This window comes from Tribolium castaneum, chromosome 1, assembly GCF_031307605.1.
Source record: "Tribolium castaneum strain GA2 chromosome 1, icTriCast1.1, whole genome shotgun sequence".
Lineage (NCBI taxonomy): Eukaryota > Metazoa > Arthropoda > Insecta > Coleoptera > Tenebrionidae > Tribolium > Tribolium castaneum.
Window position 1 is genome coordinate 5,420,332 of NC_087394.1, and position 16,958 is coordinate 5,437,289.

Consider the following 16,958-nt stretch of genomic DNA (forward strand, 5'->3'; position numbering starts at 1 on the left):
TAAGTGATCGACAACAAAGTGTCAACTTTAAAAATACTGTGTCTGAGAGTCTTTCTGTTGAGTGTGGTGTCCCTCAAGGATCTGTCTTGGGTCCTTTACTTTTCTTAATATACGTTAATGCAGCTACAGCAAACAGTGATCAAGCGAAATTGTTGGCCAGCAAATTGTTTTCTTCGAATCAACTGGGCTTGAATACAACAAAAACAGTTGATATGTTGTTAACATTAAAAAACTGCAGTAACATTGGTGAAAGTTTCAAAAGGTCTACTAATATTTTAGGTATCACTATAGATGACAAGTTACTATGGGACCATCAAGGTAACACGCTTGCAAAGAAACTAAACAAATTAACATTTTTATTTTGACAGTTAGTGAACAATATATTTCTATCAACTGTTAGAGTTGCATACTTTGCAATGATAATGATAATGAGTAGAATAACAATAAAAACGTTTTCAATTATTTATTTAAAATACGAAGCAAACTGACAACAGTCCTTGGTTGTCATCAATTATAATAACCCAAAATAAATTTCTTATACAAATGAAATATGAAACCAAAGTGTATCGGTATGATAATTGACCCTAAGTCTGATACTGAAGTCGAAAAAAAATTATGGCGTTAAAGCTTTTTAGATATTCATTATAAAATACCAGTGTTACAGAACTGTGTTAGCGAGATAATAGATCGAGTCTCTGCGATGATATTAATTCTCAAAGTGCGTATTTAGACCAAATAAAAGGAAAAGATCGTCGATATTTTACCGTTAGTACTTCATCTCTGATTGCGCTTTTATCAGTTTCCAACGTTCTCTCTACCATCACGTCCTCAAAACGTGAAGACGTCACTTCCTAGTTTCTGCAACCGGACGAGAATTGATTTAAATCGACGATCATCACAACACATGTTCACAGAATTCGGTGGTCACAACAGCTGTTCAATGGGAAAAAATTGATTTCAACTAGACTAATTAACACGAGCCGTTATGTAATTGATAATGAACTCTCAAATTAACGGTATGAGCAATTTGATTTGCCACAAAGGCTAGTCGACAGATGTCTGATTGGCGATTAGTGTTTTTTGAATAATAAAATAAACATCACATATATGTGTGACCAAATTTTTTTATCAGGCGTGATTGGGTTTGAAACCGACCGGAAAAAGGGTCCACTAGAGTCTCTTCCTGTCGTTGAAAGGTGTTACCGAACAGGATTTCGGTCATTATTGTAATAAAACGTGCACAGTTCTATTTTTAATTAATTTATTATAAGAGCGAAATAATCACGAGCCCTCTCACTTTTCGTGAAGCAATTTTAATTCGTTTCGTTACACATGACGGTGTTGTTTCGCTGATGCTTGTTCCGGAATTTAAATTGATCCAATTCAGTTGTATTTAATAGCAATAATTTGGGTTTTTTTCTTGTGTGGCGCAATTTGGTGGCTTAATTCGGTATGGAACGAAATTCGATTTGCAACGATAATTTACAAACTTCGGATATATGGCGGCCTAAGCGGCTCTATGCCAATAATTACAGGTTGGAAGATTTGGTTTCAGTACAGTGTTTTATTATTGGATTTTTAATTGCATCACTACTGTGGCTGCAGTATGTATTATGAAGGGTTGTTTTATATTCCCCAATTACACAATGATAACTAAAATTTATGTCACATTTACCTATCTAGTTTTTTTAGTATATCCACTAAAATTTTGAAAATCTGTTTATGTTTGCCACTGATAAATTAATAATAATTGTAAACTTGTATTCTAAATAATATGTTGATATTTGGAATAAACAACATTATCCATTACATTTTTTTTTTGTAATTTAAAATGAATAAATCAATCGGAAAGAGTAGCAATTTTTTTTAATCAAATAACCCAACAATTTGAAAAGTGAAATAGGACTAAATACGTTATTGAAAGGTTTAAAAGTTATTTTTAAAAAACGGTTTCTATGTTTTGCTAAATCACTGTGTTAAAAAAATTCTGTTAAAATCTAAAATACTGGAAAAAGTATGGTAAATATTTTGAGCCACCCTGTTTTATGTACAGATTATTTAAATTTTGCATTTAATTCAGGAGAAAAATCTCTGATATTCAGATGGATTCAGTAAAATATGATCATGTCTTGTGTTTAAGAGGAATCTCTTGCTGAATCAATTTATAGTGAATTTTAATTAAAGGATTTTGAATGGAATTAAGATTTTTGCTATCATAGACACTAAAATATCTATAGGCAACAATATCTCCATCACTTGTAATTAATAAACAGAGTAAATCAAAATTTACACACAATATTGGTATCACTGTTATGGGTTAGTTTTAAAAAAAACTTCTTATTTTTAGTTTTTCCAAATGACTGCATTTTTGATTAAGTACTGTTTTTATCTTTGTGTCAAGTAATTAAAAAATAGGGTAAATGAGAATAAAGTTAAAGGAAAGTTGAAAAAATTATTGAGACTTTTACACAATGGGCTGTATCTTACTGTTCTTGTCTTATTTCATAAAAGGTGATTTTTTTATTTAGTGTTTTGTGTAGGTTTTTTATTACAGTCGAACCTCGATAACTCGAGTAAGCAGTTGCTAGATTTAAAGAGTAATCAAAAATAGCTCAAAAAAACGATACTTAAGATTTGAATACATATAGTGAGTTAATAATAAAATAATCAGTAAGTATACGAAAAATACATGTTTTGCCGCAACAAGGAACTAATTTGACATTACATAGAATGCTGCAAACATATTTTTTATTATTTCTTATGTCTTTTTAAGACAAAAAATACGTAAAAAAAGTGCCACTTGATTTAAAGTATGACTGGTAGGGGAGAATATACGACATGCTAAAAAGTTATCGTATTTTCGACTTATCAAAGTTCGACTGTAATTATTGGTGTTATGCTATTTATTAAACAAATACTCACCTATTTTAAAATAAGGCAAGACAATAACGTAAAGAAAAGCCTTTTTGGTGTACGTTATTTTATCAGTGCCTATTTTTTATCTTTAATTATTTTTAATTTGTATTTTATATTTTCGCAATTAAATTTTAAAATTTTTAAGTTTTTGCCACTGATAAATTAATAATAGTTGTAAACTTGTATTCTAAATAATATGTTGATATTTGGAATAAACAACATTATCCATTACATTTTTTTTGTAATTTATTAGAGTGAATAAATCAATTGGAAAGAGTAGCAATTTTTTTTATCAAATAACCCAAAAATTGGAAATGTGAAATAGGACTAAATACGTTGTTGAAATAGTTATTGAAAGGGTTGAAAGTTATTTTAAAACAACGGTTTCTACGTTTTGCTGAATCACTGTGTTAAAAAAAATTCTGTTAAAATTTAAAGCAAAATAAATTAAATATATGAATACTGGAAAAACTATGGTAAATATTTTGAGCCACCTTGTTTTAGTTACAGATTATTTAAATTTTGCATTTAATTCTGGAGAAAAATCTTTGATATTCAGAAAGATTCAGTAAAATATGATCATGTATTGTGTTTAAGAGGAATTTCTTGCTGAATCAATTTATAGTGAATTTTAATTAAAGGATTTTGAATGGAATTAAGATTTTTGCTATCATAGACACTAAAATATCTATAGGCAACAATATCTCCATCACTTGGAATTAATAAACAGAGTAAATCAAAATTAAGACAAAAAATTCGTATCACTGTTGCGGGTAATTTTTCAAAAATAAACTTCTCATTTTTAGTTTTTTCAAATGACAGCATTTTTAATTAAGTAATAAAAAATAGGGTAAATGAGAATATAGTAAAAGAAAAGTTGAAAAAAGTTATTGAGTTATCTTACTGTTCTTGTCTTATTTCAAAGGAGGTGATTTTTTTATTTAGTGTTTTGTGTAGCTTCTATATTAAGGTCGAACCTCGATAACTCGAGTGGGCAGTTGCGAGCAAAAGAGTTAAGAGTTATCGAAAATTTGTGTTATCAAAAATAACTCAAAAAATAACGAAACTTAAGATTTGAATGCATATAGTGAGTTAATAATAAAATAATCAGTAAGTATACGAAAAATACATGTTTTGCCGCAACAAAGAACTAATTTGACATTACATAGTATGCTGTCATCTTATTTAAAGACAAAAAATACGTAAAAAAAGTGTCACTTGATTTAAAGTATCACTGGTAGGGGAGAATATACGACATACTAAAAAGTTATCGTATTTTCGACTTATCAAAGTTCGACTGTAATTATTGGTTTTATGGTAATTATTAAACAAATACTCACTTATTTTAAAATAAGGTAAGACAATAACATGAAGAAACGCTTTTTTGGTGTACGTTATTTTATCAGTACCTATTTTTTTATCTTTATTTATTTTTAATTTATATTTGTTTTTTATTTTTCTATTTTTACTAGAAAGAATAACAGTAAACAAAAATATCGGTTGCCATAAAATATTCAAAACCAATGACTTTATAATTGTTGGTATAGAAATAATTAAAATCAACCTGTTCCAGTTTTTTTTGGATTAATTTTTGTTTCAAAAAGCTGGACAAGTGCTCACATTGTCAAATGCTTTTGATTTATTAATGAATTTATGATTAACCCTTGTAATAATAATTTTGTAAAGCGCTGCAAAAAATATTGATTTTTGTTTTTTTTGTGTTTTAATTTTGTTACAAGAAAATTTCGAATTATTTCAAATTAATTTCTTTTTTAATTACCATTGTTGATAGTGCATTTAAACAAAACAAAAGGAAGAACTTGTTTGATAATGATAAGTATTACTAATGGTAAACATGCATTTACGTAGCACAAAGTTTCATTGTTACCGGTTTTAAAAAAGATAAAGAATTACAGTTATTAACTAATATTTATTTATATGCAACTTTTAACCGTATAAATAATTGTTTGTTCTTATCAGCGCATTTAAATGTCATCAAAAAAATTTACAGCCAATTTGCAGAAAGCGAACGAAAATTTGATTGCAATTAAAGTGGTTTAAATCAGCTAAAATAATTCATCTTGCGATTGGAAAACCGCAAAATAGATTGCTTGAACACTTTTCTAATAACTAACGGTTTTTATGCAAAATTTAAAGTGATAAGTGATAATGCACTTTATTGACAGTTTTATTGTCACACATACGCACATTTTACAGTTAAATTTTGAAACAAGACGAGAGAGTGTTCAGGTGTAACGATTGTTCAATAATTGCCGCCATCATTGATTAGGAAATTAATCATTTTTCCTGCTGAAACAACGCACCACATTTTCAATTTTCCAAGCCGGTAAACGTTTCGATCCCGTTTTATCGTCGTTATCTGCGATAAAAAACCGCTATTGACAGGTGACGACGAAGTTTCGCGAGTTATTTTAATAAGGAATCTATTATTACATCCTCGATAAGTGATTTCAGTTGTCGAATGAACGTCGAACGGACATGACTCCGTCGACGACGACGCTGTCTATCAATCGATTTCCGTTGTTGTAAAAATTGTGATAATTAACCAAAAGGACAAAAATTTGCCACCAAACTGGATTGTGTTCGGGGAATGTGCTTGGATGTGACTTTTTTCAGAATGTGGTACCCTTGTAGAGTCCTCCTGCAGAACGTCAGTCAAAAGGATAGAGGTATAAATGAAACGGTACTCTTTTCTCTGAGTCACCAGAGCACTTACTTGGCTATTTGAAATTTTAATCGGCAATTGAATTGTGTTTATGTTGTAGTACTCGTAGCCTTGACTTGGCTGAAAGTTCTTTTGGTTTTGAAATTGATGTTCAAGGTGTACGGAGGTTGAATCACTCTGTGTAAATGGCGCAAAATTGCGTCAAAGCAAACACTTTTCGAGGATTTTTTAAACAAATAATTTGTTGAGAAATTTTTATTCCTACTCGAATAACTACAGTCCCACCTTTAAATCATCGAAAAATATTTTTTACAAAAGCCGGGCAACCAATTTTTGGTTTAGTTTTTGAATTATTTTATAAAAAAAATGAAAAATTTGCAATTTTCGTTTTTTATTTTTTCCAAGCGAAAACCAAAAGAACTAATGTTTTTGCCTAGGACGTTCTTCAGGCACTTTTTACAAGGAATCTGATTCTGTCATTTACATTTCTTGTAAAAAAGTGTCTATTTAAAAACGTCCAGTTCTTTTGGTTTTCCCTTAAATAAATAAAAACGAAAATTATTTTTTTTTATTTTTCTCTATAATTCCAAAACTAAAAATGACATCAAATTATTTTTTAGATAATCAATCAGCATAAAAATGCGCAACTTTAACTCTTAAAATCTTAAAAAAAATTGGCACTTTATATACAGGCTGTTTTAGAAATGAGTTGCAATACAAACTTGTGATTTTGATCTAAACTTGTTTTATTCGATTTTGTATAGTTTTATATATTTTATTTTAGGGGGAAATTTAAACTTAAATCTGTATCAATTGTTTAGTGAATTGAAATTAGAAACGTAAAAAATATGAAGTTTGTTAAAAGTTGAATAACTTGAAAAAGTTATATGAAACTTTCTATTTTTTTTTGCTTCTCAAAGATTATTAAATTGTCTACTTAGAAACATTAAAGTTTTAAATGTCTAATATAAATAACTAAAAAGAAATTTGATTTGAAAAGTTAAGTTCAGTAACAGTTAAATAATAGTTAACAATTTTTATGTTAAATATTTTTTGAATAATTAGCAAGAGACACTTAACTGTTATTATTTTTAGTGAGACAATTTTTAAAAAACTTGCTTTTAACCAATCTCTTCATTTCTTATCTTTTTGATTGCAGTGAGCTAAAAAAATTATATTCTTTAAGTTTGACCTTTTTTGTTTGAAAATTTGAAAGTCTTACTTTTCTTGAATTCTGAATTTTTATGTAATATTGTTTTGAAATAATAATTTCGTCAAAAATGATTGCAAAAAACAACGCAAGATGGGCCCACAATTTAGCTTAAATGTATGTTAAAAGTTACATTCAAAAATTTAAAAGTAGCAAGTGTTCTGTTTAAAAAAACATAATATTGTATTGTAGCTAATTTCAGAACACCCCTGTATATCTACCTGAAAATATTTTTAGGTGAATCAGGTTAGTATTTACGGCTTTCGTCGAAACAAAATGATTAATTTTCTAGTGGACTTTTTCATTTTTTGATAAAAAATTGCAATGTTGTGACATAGTCTGAACCGCCTCTGGGATGAGGGAAAACAACACGTCCTTGTCGTAGTTTTGATAAGAGATAGATAGCATCTTTAGTGATAGTAATGATGATGATGATGAAATGATGGATGATTCAGTGACTGATTTTCTCATTTTCAATTGGGTTATTTCACAGTCATTCAAGCACCCAGAAAACGTCTGTCTTCCCATCTAATTTTCCGACCTCGCTTAATATTTTATAGGGTAACTAACCACTAGCCTTGATCCATTCGATAATATTTTTTCCGCTATTTGATTAATTCAAGTGCATCGATTTCGTCACGCTCTAGAAAAAATCCTGTCGTAGGTGGACGACGACATGCACGCGATCGGTAATTGATGTATTCGCTTGTTTCGACAAGACATTATCGTCGCATCTAACCATCCACCACTTAACCTCGATTAATTACCGTGAAATTTAGGTCTTTATTACGGTATTGTGTATCGTTCCGTTTGTGGCGTGGTCGTACGATGAATACAAAACGATTCAATTGGAAGGTTTTTAGGTGTTTTGACCAATTATTATTGATTTAGTTAGATAATCGATTCATCATAGATAGGTTGTGTCAGCAAAGCTGGTTTTTATCTCGTGGCATAATGTATGCACAGTGGGGTTTTATATTGATTTAACGTGAACTCATTTCTCTAGGATCATATAATCAATAAGGGGATTAATTTAAGGTATTTACTTAATATTGTTTCATTAATTATGGAAAACGAATAGTTAATTAAGGAATATTACATTAAGAATTGGGAAAAATATCATTGCCATACATCAAGATAATGAGGTTTTGCTCCTCTTGTTTCATTTTTCAGTATTTCAGAACGAACAAAAATGTTCTGGAAAAATGGGACTGTGCTTTCAGGTCAGGTCAGGCCAGGTCAAAGAAATAGGAGTTTTAATATTTTTTTACACATTCTGAAAGAGTAGTAGTTACAGGGGCACTTTTTTAATCTAGGAACTTATCAGTTATCATTATAACACAGTATTCATTTGGCTTAACTTGACCTCATTGTTTAGTTTGGAAATATTGATAATTGATAAGATTCATAATTGGATTTAAGGAAATATGTAGTACTCTGTCCGAAAATATGGAATTTGGAATTTATTTTTGTAGTAAAGCAAATATTGTAAAAAATAAACTGAAAAAATGCTAAATTATGTAAAAAATGCCTTTTTCCGTGAATATATTTAGCTACATTTTTCACTTGAACGCTGATTTGTTTAAGGATAATTTACAAAAAGATAATTTACAAAAATTGTCAAATCGTTAAAAAATAGTAAGGCTTCATAAATGCTTGAGGAAATATAATATTTGTCACTAACTTTCGTAAAAAATTAACAAAAATTATAGTACTTGCAGTTTTCCTCCGCTTTGGTATTAATTCCAAAACAGTTTTTTTAATTTAAAGATTATTTCTTTTTTTTGATTTAGATGAACGAATGTTTTTATTTCTACCTTATGGAACTACTACGTCTTCTAAAAGTATTTTTTTTACTGTATCTTAAGAACTAATATTACACAGAAATTTCTAGTTTTATTCAAAAAAAAAAGTTGTTCAAATGTTATTTTTTTATTTTATTAATTTTGAAATTGTTTTAATTCATGTTTTGACCTTGATTTTTTATGCAATTTTAGTACAAAGTGTTCAAAAATGGTTGTTCATCAAGTGACCTATGAAATTTGAACGTAATGTGCCACCTAATTTAAATTGTGAATGCCGTCAAAATAATACAAAAAAGTCTTCAAATCTAAAAACTAAAGAGTACACAACAACAAAAATCACGAAAATATAAAATACAAATTAAGACAAACCTTAAAATTGAAATAAATTTGCTGAAAACTGCAAAAAAGGGAATAAAATTCCAATTCAAAGATTTGACAGAGGTCATCTTTGTCAAATAGTCATTTGAATTCGATGAATTCCATAGTCGACTTGATGAACAACCATTTTTGAACACATTGTAGAAAATAAAAAAATAAGAAAGTAAAATTTTGAGGGTACGTAAGTTGTTTTAAACTTTTTTTGGACCATGTTAAGATGTAAGTTTGTCTAAAATTGTTACTAATTATTTTTCATTAATTGTTGGTTAAGGAGTGCTTTCCGTGTTTTTTAAAGGAATGTTGGTAGTTGGAGAGAAAAGTTTCCGAAGCGAAAGAGTGATTGTTACTCAGACGTGATAATTGGAACAGAACAATGATTCACACAAATTTTTTTGTTGAATTTGATTTTTTGACTTACTGAACTTTGTGCCTTTCAGCTGTTATCTTTTTTCGCCGTAAAATTTACTCGAGAATTTTTTGTGGTGAATTCAGTTAGTGCGCTCTCCAATTTCTCGTGAAATATTTGTACGTTTCAATGTTATAAACGTGAAAAAGCACTTGGTACATGGATAATAATAAAATAACCGTTATTTTCAGTTCTTTTTCTGATGCCCCTGTTAGACCCACGCACGTGCTCCGTATACTTTATAAATAATCCGTTACAGTAAACAGCAGAAATTTCCTTTTTCATTATCTTTTATTCATTTTTATTCCCTTTGTTGCTTAATTTATGCCGCCGTATGGAGGACATCCGATAAGGCTTGCCAACCTTGCGAATTTAAATTTGGTATTAACTATTTTTAGTTATCCGAACGCGCCATCGTGCCCATAATTCCTCAACTTTGTTAAGCGACATGCTTTTTATTTTTTTCTTAATTTTTGTGTGTATTTTTCTAGGCCGTTGTTTTCTCGTTTAAAGAAAATTAATTAATGCTCTCATTTGAATTGGATTTTTTTCGGTTTCTCTTTATCAAAACTTAGCCGTGGGTAACTTGGGCAAAAATCAACATATATTCTAGTTTTATCCAGAAGGAAGAAAACGTAAAATTTGTCGGATTTTATAGGTTTTTGTCAATTTTTTGCTAATGAAGCCAATTTTAAATCCTAAAACGACCAACGGATTCGAATTCAGTTGAATATTTTTCATAACAATCTAGTAGTATACAGGGTGTTACGTCTAAATTTGACATTAGAAGTATTGAGAGTTCTACTAATGATATTCATCTGAAAGTTTGTATACAACCATAATGCATGAGGTCCTGATCAATGAATATATTTTCAACATGGCGGCACTTCCGGTTATACCGGAAATCGTTATCAACTTTTTTATTTTAAGTGAGAAGCAATTTTTTCCTGCATTTTTGGATTGCTCGAGTTATTTTAAGGGAGTTTTTATCTGCTTCCTCAATACTTAAATTTAAGTTATCGAAATATTTAAGGTTTTTTAAAAATTTTTGGATTTGTATTTTCGACTTCAAAAATGAATAACTATGCCGTTTTGAATAATTTTGAATTTTTTTTTGGCTTATTTGGAAGAGAAGGTTTAGATCTTTTCTTTGATCTTTCTAAAAAAATAGCAAACCTCAAATTTTAGATTTTATTTCTACAGTTTTTAATATTTTCAGATTCAAAAATTTTCATCTTTGGCGTCAATTTTCTAAAGATTTTGACCTTAATTCACAAAGTTTTCAGGGTTTTTTTTATTACTTCAGGAGATTTCTCGCATTTGGAAATTATTGTTTTCAACTTCGCCAAATTTGGAGACATTCACGTGTTCTGCTTTAATTTTTTCAACTTTATTTATAAAACCTTCAGTTTATTTTATATTTTCAGTAGATTTTTCAGGTTTTATTTCTAGGTTTTTTTTTTCTGGTTTAGAGACGTACAGGTTTTTTGCTTTCACCTCTTTTTCTACTTATTTGTAACAAAAATTTTCAAAAATTTTTAGTAGATTTTTCAGGTTTTATTTCTAGTTTTTTTTTTCAGGTTTAGAGTCATACAGGCTTTCACGTTTTCTTCCACCATTTTTTTAACAAAACTTATCAAATTTAAAAATATTTTACTTTGGCACCAGTTGTCGAAATATTTAAGGTTTTTTTTTGAAAATTTTTGGATTTGCATATTTGATTTCAAAAATCAATAACTTTGCCGTTTTTAATAATTTTCAAATCTTTTTTTTGACTTATTTGGAAGAGAAGGTTTAGATATTTTCTTTGATGTTTTCAAATTTCTAAAAAAAATTGCAAACCTCAAATTTCAGATTTTATTTCTACAGTTTTTAAAATTTTCAGATTTAAAAATTTTCAACTTTGGCGCCAATTTTCTAAAGATTTTGAACTTAATTCACAAAGTTTTCAGGGTTTTTTTTCATTACTTCAGGAGATTTGTCGCATTTGGAAATTATTGTTTTCAACTTCGCCAAATTTGGAGACATTCAGGTGTTCTCCTTTAATTTTTTCAATTTTATTCACAAAACTTTCAGTTTATTTTTTATTTTTAGTAGTTTTTCAGATTTTATCTCTAGTTTTTTTATGGTTTAGAGATATACAGGTTTACTGCTTTCACGTCTTTTTTCACTTATTTGTAAGAAAAATTAAAAAAAAAATTTAGTAGATTTTTCAGGTTTTATTTCTAGTTTATTTTTTTTTCAGGTTTAGAGTCATACCGGTTTTCTGCTTTCACGTCTTCTTCCACCATTTTTTTAAGAAAATTTTTCAAATTTAAAAATATTTAACTTTGGCGACAGTTGTCGAAATATTTAAGGTTTTTTGAAAATTTTTGGATTTGCATCTTTGACTTCAAAAATCGATAACTTTGCCGTTTTTATTGATTTTGAAAGTCTTTTTAGCTTATTTGGGAGAGAATGTTTAGATCTTTTCTTTGGTGTTTTCAAATTTATAATAAAAACAAACCCCAAATTTTTAAAATTAATAATAATAATAGAATTTATTTTCAACAGACTTTTTAGTTTATAGTGGACCATATAATAAATATAATAAATGAACGGGTAGTTCTTACAAATATAACAATATAATATATAAAAAGAAATACTAAAGAAGAACAAAATTGACAAAAATTGAGACAATCAATATACAGAACATTATAAATTAGGAAGAAAAATGTTCTAGTAGTTTCATCTTTACAGTTTTATTTTGCAAATTATTGAAGAAAATATCTAAATCTATTGTAATATTGTTATATAATTTAAAACATTTAAAAAGTGGAGAATTCAGATGATGAAAGGTATTAGGGGTGAAAAAATAAAATGTAATAGGAAAATTATGTTGACTTCACGCTGTAAAACTAACCTGCCGCACGTATTACGTAAATAACTATTTTTTAAATGGGTAAATTACCATATGTCGACCTTGAAAATTATCAAACCCACCCCCAGCCCTTAACCTAACGTAACGAGAGCGAACGTAGTTGCCCCATCGTGCCATTGGGACTTAATCTTGACCCACATTTCGGGTCATCGGGTGTTACACACAACATTGATTTATGTGGCAACGTCGCGCATCCTGCGCCATTCACGTCGCCGCCTCCGCCGCCGCCGCCACGACTCAGTCGGTTCGCGACCGTCTCCTGCGTCGCGCAGGAAACGCCGAAATCAGAAGCCGGACATCAGCTGTTCGCAGTCTTGGTGGTGAGCATGCGAACGTTTGTGTCATCAATTGCGTTTTCTGAGTCCTGAGCAAAACAAACGTAAGTCGAACGAAAAAATCAAAATCGAAGATTGTTTATTGGTGCTGACGTCTCGATTAATGTCCAATTGGTGTTAATTTCAGTTCACCTTTTGTGACTTTTCTCTTGGAGATAGCAGTCTGTAATTGTTTACGGAGTGACGTCGCACTCGGTTATTTATAGATTCTGGACTTGGACGGTTATTTTCGTGAATTTTCTAAATTACAATAACGATCTTTCGTTGGCGGTGCTTGCATAACTTTACCAAAAATAAAATAACTTTGAAGGAAAATCGGATGTTTGAAAACTTCGACAAAATGTGAACTTGGGTAGTTTGGAACTTTTTATTTTCAGTTCAAGGGCCACGAATTTACATAAGGATTTTCAATAAACTGACAGTTTTTAATAAAGTTATTAATAGAACAGATTAGAAGTTTCAAGAAAAATTCAAAGTTTATAAAATATAAAAGATATTTTTTTATATATACAAAGCAAATCGCTTGAAATTTAGTTAAATCACTTAGAATTCGCTGAAACCAAAGGACAAGTAAATAAAAATATACAAAATGAGTCTGCTAAAAGTATATTTTTACTGTTTTTTTAAAACTACACTGAATTTTTTCAGAATTTTTCTACGGTATTTTATTAAAATTAATTAATACGTTTAGGTCGCTTCGAAAAATTATTAGTATTTTTATGTCATTTTAAAACAACCGATGCTTTGTACATGTGTTTTAAAAAATATATTAAATAAAAATAGAAACAAACGTAATTTGAAGCTAGCAACAAGTTTTTTATAACTTTTTACCTTTTTTTTTAATTACACTGGACTCTGTTTTTTACTTTTTTAAATTTTGAACCTTATTTGTTTTCTTATATTTTCTTTATGTATTTTTTATATTTTTTGCTTTCTTGTCTTCTTCCACCATTTTTTTAACAAAATTTTTCAAATTTAAAAATATTTAACTTTGGCGCCAGTTTTCTAAATATTTTGAACTTAATTCACAAAGTTTTCGGAGACTGTTTCATTATTTCAGGGGATATTTGTCACATTTGGAAATTATAGTTTTCACCTTCGCCAAATTTTGAGACATTCTGATGTTCTGCTTTAATTTTTTCAATTTTATTCACAAAACTTTCAGTTTGTTTTTTATTTTCACTAGATTTTTCAGGTTTTATTTCGAGTTTTTAATTTTTTCTGATTTAGAGACATACATGTTTTCTGATTTCACGTCTTCTTTCACCGTTTTTTAACAAAATTTTTCAAATTTAAAAAAAAATACAAAAATTTTATAGTTTCATTATTTCAGGAGATTTGTCACATTTTGAAATTATAGTTTTCAACTTTTCCAAACTTGGGGATTTTCAGGTTTTCTGCTTTAATTTTTTCATCTTATTCACAAAACTTAGTTTATTTTATACCTTCAGTAGATTTTTCGGATTTTATTTCTAGTTTTTAAACTTTTCAGATTTAGAGACTTTTAGGTTTTCTACTTTCACGTCTTCTTCTACCATTTTTTTAACAAAATTTTTCATATTTAAAAATATTTAATTTTGGCGCCAGTTTTCTAAAAATTTTGAACTTCATTCACAAAGCATTCAAAGTCACTACCACTATTTCAGTAGATTTGTCACATTTAGAAATTATACTTTTCAACTTCTACAACTTTGAAGGCATTCAGGTTTTCTGCTTTAATTTTTTCTATTTTATTGACAAACTTTCAGTTTATTTTCTATTTTCAGTAGATTTTTCAGATTTTCTTCCTAGTTTTTAATATTTTCAGATTTAGAGACATACAGGTTTTCTGCTTTAACGTCTTCTTCCACCTTTTTTTCGTAGTTTGTTTTATTATTTCAGGAGATTTGTAACATTTTGAAATTATAGTTTTCAACTTCTCCAAATTTGGAGACATCTAGGTTTTCTGTTTTAATTTTTTCAGTTTTATTTCAGTAGATTTTTCAGATTTTATTTCTAGTTTTTAAATTTTAAATCTAGAGATCAGGTTTTCCACTTTAACGTTTTCTTCTACCATTTTTTTATAAGATTTTTTGAATTAAACTTTGGCATCGGAAAATTGTCAAAAAAATGAAGTCTAAACGAAGTTGCGTGTTTTTCATACAAACTTTTTGGCTTGAATAAGTGAGCTTTTCACTCAAAACGAAAAATCGATTTAAAAAACCCCAAAAATTTAAATTTATTGCAAAATATTTTTGTTTGAAGAAGCAGTCAGTTTTCCTTCTCACATTGTGTAACTGAAATTATTAATCACGTCTGCAATAACTCTCTAACTAAAACGGAAATAGTTGCGGCTTTTTAGCAAATTGTTGAATTAATTTTGAAAAACATCAATATTGCGAAACCTTTTATTGGAACGGAAATTTACGTCACACTTAAATCGCCAATACCGGATTAGATAATAAGATAACGTGTTCTTGATCTAAATCAGCCAAGACAGCTGAACAACTCCCGCTCGTATACTTTTCTAGAGTCAATTTTCTTTTAAACTCCTGTAGAACTTTATTGTCCTCGAAATAAAATATCGATCTCTTCGTCTAGCCACCACACTACAATGTCTCGACAATATTATAAGTTTTTTTCGAACCACTTCCACCACACAACATTTATATTTTCGATCGGTGGTGTGGTCTATGTCTACCACAAAATAATGCCCGAGTTCTTATTAAACATTACGTGGACAGGATGTTTATCCAGTGCAATTAATTTCAAACAATGATTTCGGCGAACATTACCGTTTTATTCTCATCTAAATATATTTCATTCGCAAAAGTGAATTGTTTACGAATTAAAATGAATCATTGTGGTTAAAGAGTGTGCAAATTGTATTCGTCTTTGGTCACATTAAAGTGTAAATTAGACGCGATTTTAATCTGATATTGAGCTTAATTACCGTCATGTCTGCGTGTGGTGTTGTGATTTATTTGTTGTTCAAATTTTTTTAACAATTTTTTGGTGACTTTTTATTAATTAAATTTAACTTTGAAGGAAAATTGGATGTTCGACAAAATGTGAACTTGGATAGTTTGGAACTTTTCATTTTCAGTTTAAGGGTCACGATTTTCAAAAAACTGCCAGTTTTTAATAAAATTATTAATAGAACAGATTAGAAGTTTCAAGAATGTTAATGCTACCTTAAATATGAAAGACATTTTTTTTATATTTACAAAGCAAATTGCTTTAAATCACTTGGAATTCGCTGAAATCAAGCGACAAGTAAATAAAAATATACAAAGTGAGTCTGCTAAAAGTATATTTTTACTGTTTTTTTTTAAACTACACAGAATTTTTTCAGAATTTTTCTACACTATTTTATTAAAATTAATTAATACGATTAGGTCGCTTTGAACGTGCTTTGTGCATGTGTTTTTAAAAAAATATTAAATAAAAATAGAAATAAACGTAATTTGAAACTAGCAACAAGATTTTTTATAACTTTTTTATCTTTTGTTTAATTATACTAGACTTTGTTTTTTACTTTTTTTAATTTTGAACCTCATTTATGAGGTTTTCAGCTTTTTTACATTTTCTTTATATATATTTTATATTTTTTTATATTTCCTGCTTTCACGTCTTCTTCCCCCATTTTTTTAACAAAATTTTTCAAATTTAAAAATATATAACTTTGGCGCCAGTTTTCTAAAGATATTTGGGTATATTTGTCACACTTGGAAATCATAGTTTTTAACTTCGCCAAATTTGGCGACATTCTAATGTTCTGCTTTAATTTTTTCAATTTTATTTACAAAACTTTAGTTTTTTTTTATATTCAGTAGATTTTTCAAGTTTTATTTCTAATTTTTAATTTTTTCTGATTTAGAGACATACAGGTTTTCTCCATTCAACGTTTTTTAACAAAAATGTTCAACCAGTTTTCTAAATATTTTGATTTTAATTCACAAAATTTTTATAGTATGTTTCATTATTTCAAGAGATTTGTCACATTTTGAAATTATAGTTTTTTCCTAACTTGGGGATATTCAGGTTTTCTGCTTTAATTTTTTCATCTTATTCACAAAACTTAGTTTATTTTATATTTTCAGTTTTCGGATTTTATTTCTAGTTTTTAATCTTTCCAGATTTAGAGACTCAGGTTTTCTGCCTTTACGCCTTCCTCTACCATTTTTTTAACAAAATTTTTCAAATTTAAAATTATTTAACTTTGGCACCAGATGTTTACCCAGTGCAATTAATTTCAAACAATGATTTCGGCTAACATTACCGTTTTATTCTCATTAAATATATTTCATTCGCAAAAGTGAA

General features: G+C 28.5%; 1 protein-coding gene across 1 annotated transcript in view; it reads left to right on the plus strand.

Moving 5' to 3' along the window:
- Positions 1 to 5,398: 5,398 nt before the first annotated feature.
- trc (tricornered) overlaps positions 5,399 to 16,958 on the plus strand; it is a 41,512-nt gene continuing 29,952 nt past the window's right edge. Inside the window, exon 1 of the mRNA XM_064359705.1 lies at positions 5,399 to 5,606. Coding sequence (XP_064215775.1) covers positions 5,528 to 5,606 — 79 coding nt within the window. The 5' untranslated portion in view covers positions 5,399 to 5,527. The remainder of the gene's footprint in view (positions 5,607 to 16,958) is intronic.